The sequence below is a fragment of the Thunnus thynnus genome, chromosome 7, assembly GCF_963924715.1.
Source record: "Thunnus thynnus chromosome 7, fThuThy2.1, whole genome shotgun sequence".
Taxonomy (NCBI): domain Eukaryota; kingdom Metazoa; phylum Chordata; class Actinopteri; order Scombriformes; family Scombridae; genus Thunnus; species Thunnus thynnus.
The window spans coordinates 18,786,734-18,800,315 of record NC_089523.1 but is presented as its reverse complement, the minus strand read 5'-3'; the positions used below and the strand labels follow the sequence as shown (position 1 = coordinate 18,800,315).

The 13,582-nt window shown below is 39.9% G+C and overlaps 2 protein-coding genes across 2 annotated transcripts; one reads left to right on the top strand and one right to left on the bottom strand.

The window, feature by feature from the left end:
* Nucleotides 1-2,051: 2,051 nt before the first annotated feature.
* On the top strand, nucleotides 2,052-5,297 carry LOC137186735 (zona pellucida-like domain-containing protein 1). The gene is made up of 10 exons (XM_067595784.1): nucleotides 2,052-2,176; nucleotides 2,299-2,525; nucleotides 2,695-2,885; nucleotides 3,039-3,111; nucleotides 3,205-3,302; nucleotides 3,430-3,513; nucleotides 3,607-3,778; nucleotides 4,364-4,463; nucleotides 4,573-4,596; nucleotides 4,708-5,297. Exons 1-10 carry the CDS (start codon nucleotides 2,083-2,085, stop codon nucleotides 4,863-4,865), a joined length of 1,221 nt encoding a protein of 406 aa, XP_067451885.1. The 5' UTR covers nucleotides 2,052-2,082; the 3' UTR covers nucleotides 4,866-5,297.
* Nucleotides 4,878-7,013, bottom strand: zgc:162608 (uncharacterized protein LOC100037332 homolog). The gene is made up of 4 exons (XM_067595783.1): nucleotides 6,993-7,013; nucleotides 6,766-6,824; nucleotides 6,566-6,659; nucleotides 4,878-6,441 (listed from the first exon to the last, which is right to left on the bottom strand). Exons 2-4 carry the CDS (start codon nucleotides 6,812-6,814, stop codon nucleotides 5,592-5,594), a joined length of 993 nt encoding a protein of 330 aa, XP_067451884.1. The 5' UTR covers nucleotides 6,815-6,824; nucleotides 6,993-7,013; the 3' UTR covers nucleotides 4,878-5,591.
* Between the last annotated feature and the right edge of the window lie 6,569 nt (nucleotides 7,014-13,582).

Sequence of the window (13,582 nt, the reverse complement as noted above, 5' to 3'; positions counted from 1 at the left end):
CCACGTTGAAGTGTTGCAAATGAATTTTAAACATATCCAACTCTGGACCATATCCACCATGTACTGTAGTTAACCACAGTACATGGTGGACACACCCTTAGGTCTTATTAGCTGCATTAATGATCTCCTTTACTGTACATGCCCGCAGAGTACAGTACCATGCCCTCACAAGCTTCCCAGTGTATCCTCTTTCTTCCAAAACCGAATCTGCGTCCTCCCCTGGGCCTTGTTTTCATTGTTTTCAGATGTGATTGTATCTCAGTTACCATTGTTGATCCTTGTGAAAGGAGTCTAAAGATTTACACTAATCATCATCAAAGTACACTGTCGTAATAATCCTTGCAGTCTGGTCTATCTAATTTTAGCCTCCTGATAATGGTTACTTCATGATTGATTTCTACTTTTTTCTATTCTATCCTAATTTGTTTAGGCAACCGTCTTATTATTATTATGATGTTATTTTCACATCAACAAATGTTCTTTCAAAACATTTACATGCCATAAACTATTGCATGTAAATGGCATAGTTATTACATGGTTATTGGCATTTAACATGATTATTTAATGTATTGGTTATTTGTGGTTTATCCTGACATATCAACCTTTGTACATTTCGTCCAGACATCCTTACATAATCTGCAATTATCAACGACCCTACAGCCAGGAGGATTATAGGAAAATGGAGGAATGGAGAATGTGATTAGAGCGCAGAAGAATGGCCAATGAGTTGTTTCCAAACAAGTGGCCTGGGAGGTACATCGTTGGACACAGGTGAGGAACGAAGAGATTGTATTAGAGTGACGCATCTGTGGATAGTGTAACAAATGTCTTCTATCACCATGGGCGCTTTGGCAAAAACACCGTTGCTCCTTTTCATTCTGTATTTCTGGGGAACAATGAGGCTTCTTTGTCTCAGCCATAGTAGTTGTGGCCTATAGCTATAAAGATTACCTGCAATGTAAAACTGTGGAGAGACAATAGAGGAGAGGTTTGACATGCAAGGGAAATTAACAAAGGTTACTCCTGGTTGGCTGTGTACTGTGTAGCTTGTGGCAAGTGTGATCATCTTACAAGCATCCTAGGTGTTTCATTCTCAAGATATAAAGCCGTTATTGAAGACAGTGAATCTCTACACAATGATATTTTATGTCTAGGAACATGTATTTCTCCATTTGTGATAGAAGGGTTTGGAAAGCTTTGCAAAACACTTGTTTTTATTCAGATTAAGTGGATTTTAATTTAAATCAAAGTATTTATTGTTGGTTTTAACAATAATTTACTAATCATGAATGTCATTTGTGGGCAAAATCTTCCTGCAAGGCCAATTACTGTCTTTTTCGAAATGTAGTCCTTTCCAAACAAAACAACAAAACATACTGTATCTACTAATAATTATGCACACTGCATCCACGTTTAAACCTCATTTGCCTCGGCTCAGCCCCCTAACAACCATAACTTTCACCTCCGTTCTGCAATAATCATTTTTGATGAAGGGAAACCTGAAACATCAGTTCTTCTTAACCTGAGGGATCAGTGTTAAAACCCTCTGACACATTAATCTGCCGGTGAAGACCTGACAGTGAGCCAGGAGCTGCTTCTGTCTAAACGAGAAGTCACAGTAGAAAGGTAGAGAAAGTGTGTGTGTGTGTGTGTGTGTGTGTGTGTGCGCAGGGGTCTAAAATTAGCTGAAGACAGTCACACCTCTATGGTTTTAGGTATCGTGAGGCTGTGTAAGACTATAAAAGCCATATTGCACAACTACTTCTGTGACACCTGCTCAGGTACCAGCAAGGTAAGACCCTCCTCAGGTTGTCACATAGGTCTCTGTTTGAAACATATTAATTTGTAAATTAAAATGTGTATTATAAATTGATGGAAATGTTATATATTAACAGTTTCAGCAAGATAAAAGTAATTTGCAACACAACTTGATATTACAAACTGCAGTCATGTACTTTTAAAAAAAAAAAATCACTAGCATCTTTGTGCATTTTTCACAGGTTGAACATGTTGCTATTGTTATTTTGTGTCCCTCCATCCTTTATAGGACTGAACCAACTGACTGAGCTTCTTCCAGGCAGGATGACTCTTTATCTTTGTCTCCCTCTGCTGGCTGTGCTCTTGCAGCCTGCTCTCTGTGTCTACAACTGCTCCTCCGAGTATGAGAGGACCCCAGGTTGGTTAACAATTGTTTCCACTAAATCAGATCAGTTTTATATGAGCATTCTGCACAAATTATGCATAAATCAGAGCTATTCTTTAAGTCTCATTTGGTTTGTCTTATTCTCTCTTCCTCAGACAACTTGGACCTGACGGTTGACTGCGGCATCAATATGATCACACTGGAGGTCAACCTGTGCACCGCTCAGTGGGCAGGTTTCAACCCCACAGAGCTGGCACTGAATGGGAACCACAACAACACAGACTGCCAAGGCTCTATCGACACCAGCGTGGACCCTCCAATCATCCGTTACCAGCTTCCTGTTAACCACAGTCAGGAAAACCCCTGTCGCCAGTCCCTGCAGGTCAGAAAGTGTTTGGTAGATAATGTTGAATGGTGCAGAATTAGGGACATATTACGAAGAAATTGACAAATTGGAACTGCAACTGGGCTTTAAATGAGAAACGCTTTATTGAGAGTTATTTGGAAATATAAAGGTCAAGTAATGATTTTCGATGACTTTCTCTGTTCAGATTGTGGATGAGACCCCGGACCCCACAGGTCCCTTCAGCAGCTTCCTAAGCATCCAGTCAGTTATCATCACAGGCTACATCGACACACCCAGATCTGACCAGGGGGTGATCAGCTACTCCACAGACCTCTACTATCACTTCTCCTGCCGCTACCCATTGGAGTACCTGATCAACAACACACAAATAGTGGCGTGAGTAACTGTAGAAACTATTTCTTTGTGCCATGAATTAGACAAGTTGTAAATGTATCACATTGCATTTTGAATGAGGCAATTCATTGAGTTGAAAATACTCAAGTTTCTCTTTTTTTTCTCTATTTTACCTCTTTTCTATGATTTCTTTAGGTCCTCAGTCTCAGTGGCAACCAGTGATAATAACGGAACCTTCATTGATACACTAAAAATGAGTGTTTTCAATGTAAGTACAAGTTCTCATTTATAAGAGCTGCCTCAGAAACACTCCAGAGCTATTTCTCTTGACTTATTTTACTCTGACATCTTATTTCTGTAGGACTCTGACTATGGCTATCCATTAGTCGTACCTTCAACAGGTCTTGAGCTGCGAACAAGGATCTATGTGGAGGTGAAGGCTGTTAACCTGACAGGAAAGTAAGTATTTGGATGGGTGAATGCTCATAGTGAATGTGTTTATATGAAAATAAATACTGAAATAAAACTGAGCACATTGTATCACTGTGGCAAACAGTAACTCAATGGCCTGCTGTTCTGTTTTCAGTTTCCATGTACTACTCGATCACTGCTTTGGAACTCCCAGTGCTTACAACATGTCGCACACTGAGCAACACAACTTCTTCACTGGGTATGGTAGCCCACATTATTAATATAGCTTCATACTCTGTGTGCATGAAATAATGTGACTCTTAAATATATGAATAACTCTGCTCTCCACTAGCTGTTCAGTAGACCAAAGGACAACTGTGACAAGCAATGGCCTTTCCAAGGTTGCCCGTTATAACTTTGAGGCTTTCCGCTTTGTTCAACACCGTGACCAGGCAAAGTCCAGCATCTATCTGCACTGCATACTGAGACTCTGTGAGCCCAGCAAATGTCAAGAGCTGTTGAACGTAAGTTGAAAAGTCAAGAACAAATGGCTCTGCTTATAAGACATCAGGGACAGTAATTGTGATGCAACTTTCAAAGGAACACCATGGCACTAATTTAAGGGCAAAGATTTGAATGATATAGTTTATCACCATGTATATAATGTAGCTGTTTTATGCATCCTAGGACATGAGGAAAATAGAAGTTTCCTCAGTGTTGAGCAGACAATGTGACACTTTCAAAGCCACATAAAAAAGACTCAAAAACAGTATTTAGTCTTAAGTTTTTAGTTAGTTAGTTAGTTTATTGTTGTTGTATATTCAATGTCCTTATTATACAGCTGACAATAGAGAGATGACAAGAAATGTGAGAAGAGAAATTGGAAATGACTGCAACAAAGGTCTCCAGATTTTAACCGGGGTTGTTGACATTCATGGTTGGCACCTTAAACACCCAAGCCATCGGGGACACTTCATCTTGTCTTCATTATGATTTATTTTTAATAAATGATATATTACTTCTTAAACTAAAAAATGTATGTCAAAAAGCCATAGTTATACATGATATGATGTAGATGAAACTAAACCCATCTGGATCTTATTTTTAAGGCTTGTAATACCAGAAGAAAAAGATCTTTGGCTCCTTTTGGAGAAGAGAGCAGCGAATCTGCCACTGTTTCAGTCGGACCACTTTACACTGCTGGACAAGGTTAGACCCACTTAAAAATAGTCCTTTAACTTCTTTCCTGTTATTTAAACACTATGATAAAAAGTTGACTCTTTCAGTGACTCTCTTTTTTTATGTCCTCCCACTAAAGACAGGCCATATGCAGCTGCTTACAGTGAGTATATTTCAATCACATTCATAAATCCAGATATACATTCAAATGTCTTGAAGGTTATTTGAACAACCCCAAAAGAAATCACCATTAATCTCCTCCTACGTGCATCAGGTGGTAATGTGGCACCAGAGAAGACTGACGTGAACGTGACGGGCCTGGTGGTGGGTGTTGTGTTTGGCTCGGCTGCTGCTGTCCTGCTGGTTCTTGGTGGTTGGTTTGCCCTGAAGAAGTTTTATTGGATTGGAGGATTACCTCAGGCCTTTCCCTGACAGATTTACTGGCAATCTGTCTTCGCCTGGTAACCTCATACCCTCCTGTGCAACTTTGAAGTGTTGCAATAAACTGTATGTTCATTGCGATTTTACATCTATCTGATAATATCATGATTTTAAAAACCGTGTCATTAATCGGTTATGAAGGAACAGTAAAACCTGAACTATGTAAAAAAAAATAAATAAAAAAAGCAAATTTTGTAAGCAAAATAAATTTTTGTAAGTTTTTTTGTAATTTGTAAGCAAATTAGTATTTTTTTAATGTTTTTTTATTCATCCATTGACATTCCTACCAGTCTATGAGTGGCTTTGGGTATCTTGCATCTTGATTGTATTGCTTTAAATAGTTAAAACACATTATTATATGGAGTATATTAGTCAGACTTGCTGCTATCTCTTGTACATGTTCAAAATAAAGTTTAAAATCAGCTTTGTGTGTCACTCCATTAATATTACATGATGAAAAAATGGCAGCAGGTGATTTTTACAATCTTAAACTTCTTACTTTCAACGAGAGGCATCTTTTTACACAACACAGTTAATATACTGACTCATTCACATACAGAATGAAACAAACACTTCAATCAAATCAATACATTGATAAATATGTACAGGCTACTTACTTTTGCTCGCAAACAGCAAACCAAGTTCATGGACAACAATACTTGAATAATTTCAATTGGGACCGTAATGGCAGCTTTTTAAAATGTACAGTTGTCTCTGTCACTGCACTGAATGCAGAATGTCCTGGATCAGAGCAGAGAATTTGACTGAGAAGTCCTCCTGCAAAAAGCCAATTGACTCTGTGGAGGAGGAAGAGGGTAACAGGCTCGGGGCTTCCCGGACCTCCTCTTCCAGCCCAACAAACAGCCTCTCCATCCGTGCTTGAAACACTTGGCCCTGCAGAGCTGAATTTTGGCAGAACCGCTCCATACTGGCTGTCACTTCAGCCTTAAGAGGCTGTGCAGTTTGTAGCAAAGCGGCAAGCTCTGCTTTGAAAGTCCCCACCCTATTCTGTGCCTCCACCCTCACTGAGCTCACTTCCTGCACCAACCTGGAGCTCATTTCCTGCCAGAGCCCCGACTTGGCTGCCTCTCCCTCACTAGCACTGATCTCTTTCAGATGTTCGATCATTCCAACGGTTTTAGTCTGGAAGTCGCTGATAATGTCAGCCAGCTTAGAGCTGCTCTGCTCCAGGGTTTGGCCCATCCAGTGGAAGGCTTCCTGGTAGTGAGCTGGACTGGCCTCCGCCTGAGCCTCGGCTGTCTCCAGGCCCTGCAGATAGAGGCTCAGCTGGCCACACAGATCTTGGGTGTTGCTACTGAGAGAGCTCTGGAGCTGCTGGGTGAGGGGAGCCAGGCGTTCCCTCATACTGGCCAGGGTAGAGCTGAGGTGAGCTGGAGATGGGGACAACTTCTCTTGCAGCTCGGCCAGCTCTTGGCGCAGACGGGCACGCAGACGCTCTGACTCCATGTTGAGTTTGTGCTGCATCTCTTCTGCCACAGGGTTTTTGTTGAGATCATCTTCTTGGTTGTAAAGGCCACTGTCATCTATGTGGATCTTGTAGAGCTTACTGTGCAAAGAGAGACAAAAGCACTCCTTTAGGAAGTGTGTTGACATTCAGATATTTCACTTTGAGTTGAGTGTACAGATGCAAATTTATTTCAGGTGGTTTAATGTACTTGATTTGAACTTACTCCACATCTTTTGTGAGTTCTGTCTTTTCATGAGCCTGGTTTGCCTTTGAATCCACCCATGTTGCCTCCCTGGTGTTACGGTGGAGTGGGTAAGCTGCAAAACAAGAAAACATACATGAAAAAAAAACTTCACTGCAAAATAAAGGATAAATAAGGATAATAAGGATAAGGATAAATAGAATTTGAGGAGCAATGTATACCTAAAGTTGTCAAGAATGAGAGGGTGAAGATCACAACTTTTAGATGCATGTTTATCTTTCTGTGGAGGGACAGATGAGAAAAATGCATAAGAATTTTAAATCACAATGAACAAATTCATGTATACTGAACATTTCCACAAATTATCTTCATATATTCTGCAATAGACGTTCCCTTCTAAATCTAAGACAGAAGACAATCAATATGGGAAACAGTGGCTGGCCTTTACCTGAAGATCAGGGGTCTGCAGAATGACTTCTCTGCTCATCTGACTTATAAAGGTCTTGTTATCAGAGCGGCTGCCCAAACTCTGCCTGTGTCAACAGTCAACACGTGGAAGGTCACAGTGATGATGGAACACAACATGCACATACACAGAAAACTACACACACACACAAACACACACACACACACACACACACACACATTAACAGAGCGAGGACATGCCAATAGCACCAGCGTCCACTGTTGAACCTTCATAAAACTTCCATTGCATACGGCATTGATTTAAGGAGATGATGTCATGCTAAAAGGGCATGCATCGCTTTAAGATGAAGTCACAAAGGGGAAAGTACTATGATAAGTAGTATGATAAAACAAGAAGGCTGTAATAATGATGATATGGAAAGGCTGCTGCCAACTCGACAACGCTAACTGCACTGTCTTTATTGCAAAATGAAAACTTTAACTTTCTTTATTTTTTTAAAATGAAAATGTCAAAATGAGGTAGAAGTTTACTGGAGCGCACCAAAAGGGTTCAACAAGTTCAAGTTTGTATATACAGAATCTGATAAGAAATTTGGCTTGATTTATGGCTTTTTACGTCAAAGGTCCAATTTGCCAGGAAGCTGAATTATATGAATATTTACAGGGGGGTCACTTGTTTGATCCACAGTGCCTGTAAGCATTGCACAAGTGTTTTTTATGTTTTGTATCTGTTAAATTGTGCAAGAATTCAGTGTATCCACTTTTGGACCAGCTTTTAAAGCCTTGATTATCATGGCTTGTTTTGGATGCTTGACAATCAAACGTTTACACATCAGTGTTTGTGCTGCAAACCAGGACAGAGCAGCCCAAAACAACACAAGTAAACACTACTGATTATGCTAAGCTCTGTGCTCTAGATTTTTTTCCCCTTGCCATAAACAAGGAATGACAGATGCCTACTTACAGGGCAATTTGTATGAGGTGCTTTTGCATTTCACATTCCATTACTGGTGATAATTTGGCTTCATATTTCCGATGATCTCCACTCTATGATCTTATTAGCCTGTTTTGCAGCTGTGAATGCAATGTGGAGAGTTTTTCTCCACTGGTGACATGGATATGTAGGTGAAAGTTGAATCCTGTTCAGTTAGGTAAGTTAGTCGTCATTGGAGGATCATAGTCCATGGCTACCGTGATGAAATATGTAGGTTATTTCAGTTATCCAAAGTCCAACGTTATTTCAATACAATAACAGTGTGGAATGAGGAAGGCATTAGTTCCTGTACATAAAAACATCACTCTTGACTGCCTTCTGCACAAATACAGTTAAATGTTAAAAAGTTAACATTTATTAACATATCATGTGCATAAACACATATGCACATAAATGCACGCGCACATATGCAGGAATTTATACATGTAGAAAAAAAATTAAATAACTCTTGATGACTTATATCAATGTTTATATCTAGACTTAATTGTACCACTTAATATACTTTACATAATAAAAAGCTGGAATGGGTTTCCTTTTTCATTTAAATATGGAGCAAAGGGTAACAATCTTACCTCAGTTATTGTACACAGACATGCAGAGATTAGAATCACAGGAACAGTATGCAGGTCAAAGGTTTCCATGAAAAAGAAATGCTTTTTTTGTGCCAAATAAATATACATATTTGTACCAAATGCAGGTTTTTTATTTAGTCACTCATATGAATAAATGCATAAAGGATCTTTGAGTTGCACTGCATTTACATTTTAACAATTTATAGAAAAAAGAGACATTTCTTGATGCAAATGATCAGTCAGCTGTAGGCCACAAAGACCTTGACTATAGTGTCACTTTCTACAATTGCAATAAGTAAACACAAAGGAACAAAAGTAGTAGTATTCAATACATGTCCGTCAAAGATTTTCATTTGCAAGTGAAGCTGGAAGTTGCAGCTGGCTTGCATAAAGCCAGATATATCTGATGTGAGAATCTGAAGGTGAATTCAACATGTACTTGCTCATAGACTCCTCTAAAGCAAAGCTGTGTTGATGTACGTTGGGAGCCAAATCATTAATCAGATTCATGGTAGTAGTGAGAAGAACAAATACAGTAATGTGATCTGGCAGCATCAGGTAGCCGTACTCTCTGTTTTTTCTGCTGCGTTCAGCAACCGGCCCCTCCACTGTCGCTGTCACCTTACCTCACAGGCCATAAATCATTCAGCATGCTATTGAAAGTTTTGCAGACTAACTGGCCCACTACTTACCTCATTCGCAGCTCTATCTACCAGCAGACAGATCAGGTCAGGTGTGCAGAACTACAGCAGACAGGGGATGTTTATCAAGGGAATGAGTTAGCTACAGCACCTTCATATCTATTTTCTTGGCTATGGCCAAAACAAGACAGGCAACCAAGAAGCTATTTACAGATCCAGGATGAAGAATTAAAAATTCCTTCCTGAGTGGTTCAACAGTCGTTTTCCTCAACAAGTGGAAGTATTAACAATGCTAAGGACATGGAGGTGTAAGAATTTCTGGTGTCTGTGGTGGCTGTTTGCTTCTGTGCTTCTTAGTCTGGTTCATGGAAACAACTTCAGCCAACATGTCCAGGAGAGGCCACCCTGCCAGTCAGGTAGGCTGTCCTGATGCACACTATGATTTCTGTTAGAATGTTGCAAACAGTGAACTGGTCTTTGATCAATACTGAAACATCAGCACTACATTATCTGCTTATGGTGGATACATTTAGTCTCTTATATTACTGACTTTTTTGAGTTTTACAAGGAAGTAACTTGGATATTAGTGTGGTGGAAATAGTAAAGGGGTATAGTACATAGAGATATATATAAATATTTAATCCTTTATTCATTTATTCAGTGCAAAAACACACAAAACCTAAGTTTCAATTAACAATAATAAGCAAACAAACACACAAAGATGAATACACTGGAAAAAAATATGAAATACAACATGGGAACCCATACTTTATAAAATGTATTCTGGTTTTTCCTTAAATTATTATATTTTTTCATATGTAACACAGGATCACAGCTCATTAACTCAGAAACATATAAACAAAAAGGTATGTCAGAACATATTATTGTTTCTATCAGGTTTCTACTGCCCACTGGGGAGCTTCTCTCCAATCCCCTGTCCGAAGGGAAGCTATGGGCCAACTGCTGGCGGTGTATCCATGGACAGCTGTCTGAAGTGTCCTCCTCACCACTTCTGTCCTAGACCAGGCCTGTCTGCTCCTATGCCATGTGGCCCTGTTGCTCAGCAGCCTCTGTCTGGCCAGGACAACTGTGTCTGCCCAGGAGTAGGACAGAGATTTCAAGTGAGAAAAACTGTAATTTCAATCTATGATTTTTTTTTGCGTGTAACTTTTGAGTCCTGGGATACAGTGCACACACTAATATAGTCATGAAAGAAGCTTCCTCACTCTCTCTCAGAAACCTTAGACTGAACAATCTGTAGCTTCAAGCTGAAAGAGCTGCAGATCATGTTCCTTTGCAGTGGGGTTGTGTTTCCCTGTCTGTTGCAGCGTGCATGAGTGTTGAGCTCTTCACTCATCAACTCACAATAAGGAGAATGAGATTTTTTACCCTGACCCTTGTCTGAGTGTTTGTGTGAATGAATGAATGAAGAAAGGAAAGAGGGAAGAAGAGATGAAGGAGTGAATGAGCAAATGAACAAATTAATAGATAGATAAATAGATGGTGTGCTAGTAATATTTACATGTTTAGGCAAGGCAAGGCTAATTTATTTGTATAGCACATTTCAACAACAAGGCAATTCAAAGTGCTTCACATAGGCACCAAGGCATCAAGACAGAATATAAAAGCAACACAAGGCAATATAAAAAGACATTTAAATACAATTAAAATGTTTTAAATTGGAAATAAAAAGAAGCTAAAATAGAATAAAACAGATAAAACAGGAGAATAAAAGTTACAGTGCAGTGTAAGATATTTGGTTTAATAAAAGGCAGTGGCAAACAGAAAAGTCTTCAGCTGTGATTAAGTGTGGTTTAACGTGTCTGGTTCTGTCAATGAATGAATGAATGACAAAGTGGCATTGTTACCTAATAGAATTAGGTAACAAACTGACCAAACCATGAACCCTATATTGAATTATACAAGACAATTGTTTGAACCCTGCTGCCTTTCTTGCAGGCCAGTGATGGGCGGTGCCCCTGTACCCTTGGCTACCAACCTACCAACAATGAAGATGCTTGTGTACAGAAACTGTACGATGTCTGCAGAAATGGAAATACACGTACACAGTATGGCGATTGTCTTGACAGATATCAGTGGTCACTTCACTGTAGGCAGCAGGTTTGACCTTATGCAATTACACACACACACACACACACACACACACACACACACACGCACGCACACACATACACTAAAAGTGGAGCAAAGGTAACTGGCATATCTCACAAAATGACACTACACTGTGGTCCAGTTTCCCTCTCTGGCAGGAAACTCATCCTGAAGATCTGTTTGAATGGTGCTTGAGTATTTTGAAAGAGACACAAGTTAAGTTGTAAACTGTGATCTGTTTACAGAACTGACTCTACAATCATAGACAAGGCTAATGAGTACAACCTCAATGTCTTTGCCCTTTCCGCCATTAATATTTAACCATCAACTGCTTCCTGTGACTGTCAGCTAGGAAGGCCTTCACTGCTCTCCCCATGCAGTGTATATTTTTGTCACTGTCCTCCATAGTAGTCTTTGGTATGAATGACCCCTCACCTAGTTATACACTGAAACTGAGCATAAGTTGAGAATGCTAGCAAATTTTTAATTATTTTAAAATGCAACCAGTAAAAAATACACACAGGCCCAAGCAGAGAAGGAATAACAAATATATACTTGTTTTCAAAATGGTTTGAACTTTCTGTATAAAAACTGACCCCAGCTTTACAGTGGTTACTTTCCTGCAGGTGTGTCAATCTGCAGAGGACTATCAGGGTTACGATGGAGAGCTGGGTCTGTGTGTGTGCAGAGAGCCTCCTGGAAGAGCTGCATGTGGAGGCCTGTGCAGGAGCAGTCCTGCCACTGAGCTGAGGCTCCAGTGTCGATCCAGTGGAGAAATGGAACTGGTATGGAGCCATGACAATCAGGTGAGCAAAGGCAGCTGCAGATTTACATCAACACACTAACATAAACATATTCATGTGTACTGTAAAAGGAAAAGCACACTCTCGGGTATTGGTCTCCTTGTATGGCTGATAAAAAAAATTGAAAACTGTTTCTGATAATTCCTCTCTCTACTCATGATATCCATACCCCTAAATACAGTATTTCCATTGAAACTGAGAATAAACACATAGTGAATGCAGTTTGAGCTACACTACCTGGTCAGACAATGCATACAAAACCTTCACACAACGTCTTTATTGCACCAACAGTGAAAGCTTAAGTCAAGCATCTCTTGTGTTGCGATGACCTATTAATGTAAACGCTGTTATTGTGTGTGTGCAGGTGTCGAGCATCTCAAGCAGTGTGCTAGAGACAGTTTTTAAACAGTGGGACTCCCAAGGGACATTTCTGTGCAAAAGCCATCTGAACTCTACACGTCCTGTCTACATTGTTCAGACAACAGGTGGAGGCACACATGCACAAACACAGACAATGACTTTTCCCTCAGAGTCCTGCTCTTGATTTCTTTGTGACTCCCTCTCTCTCTCTCTCATGTCTTCCTTTCTCTCCATCTGTCTCTCTCCTCGCAGAGACAGGCTTCCACGGCCTCCTCAGCGGCATCCAAAAGGAACTTCAGCAACTGTTTTCTGGCACCAAACAGCAGGACACTCAGAGCTCAGTTGGTTTGTCACAACAAAACAATAACTTCAAGTGATATCATCATAAAAACACAAATGATACTGAATACAAGATGGGCTTTACATGCAAAATAGTAAATAATTGCTGCAATCATTACAATCCTCTGCACTGTTGTTTTAGAACAAGATTCTGATGTTCTCTGGGAAGTCCCTAAAGTTGAAAATATGAGTCATGGAGGTACAGAAATGAATTCAAGCAGCAGGAGCAGGAACAAGAGCGATATCAAGGAAGAAGTGAGAGATACAAGTGCTGCTGGAGTTCTGAACCCAACAACATGTCTCCATTTGGGTGATGTTATATTGTTCACTGTCAACACACGTCACTATCCTCAGTATGATGTGTAAGTCAGCTGCTGGGTGTTTTTCATGTCTATTTTTCTTGTCTATTTGTTTGCAGCCCGTGTGATTCATTTCCTAGACTGTGTCTCTGTGTGTTGACCTGCTGTGCACTTAATTCTTAATCTTTGCTTCATGCCGTTCAGTGACAACCTGTACAACACAAACAGTGATTTCGACTGGGGTGTGTTCAGACAACTAAAAGAGGAGCTGACTCTGTCTTGGAAACCTCCCAGCTTCTTTCCAGTGGCCTTTAACCAGCCTGGAGTGTATGTTTTTACACTGAGCAGCCATCAGCACAAACACCTGGTAACTAAATTTCACATAATATAAGCATTAAATCTGCTCCTATTCATATTTTTATATTAACAATAGATAAAATGACTGTGTGTGATGTGAAAGTGGTTGCTAAAACCTCTAAAAACCCACAGTAC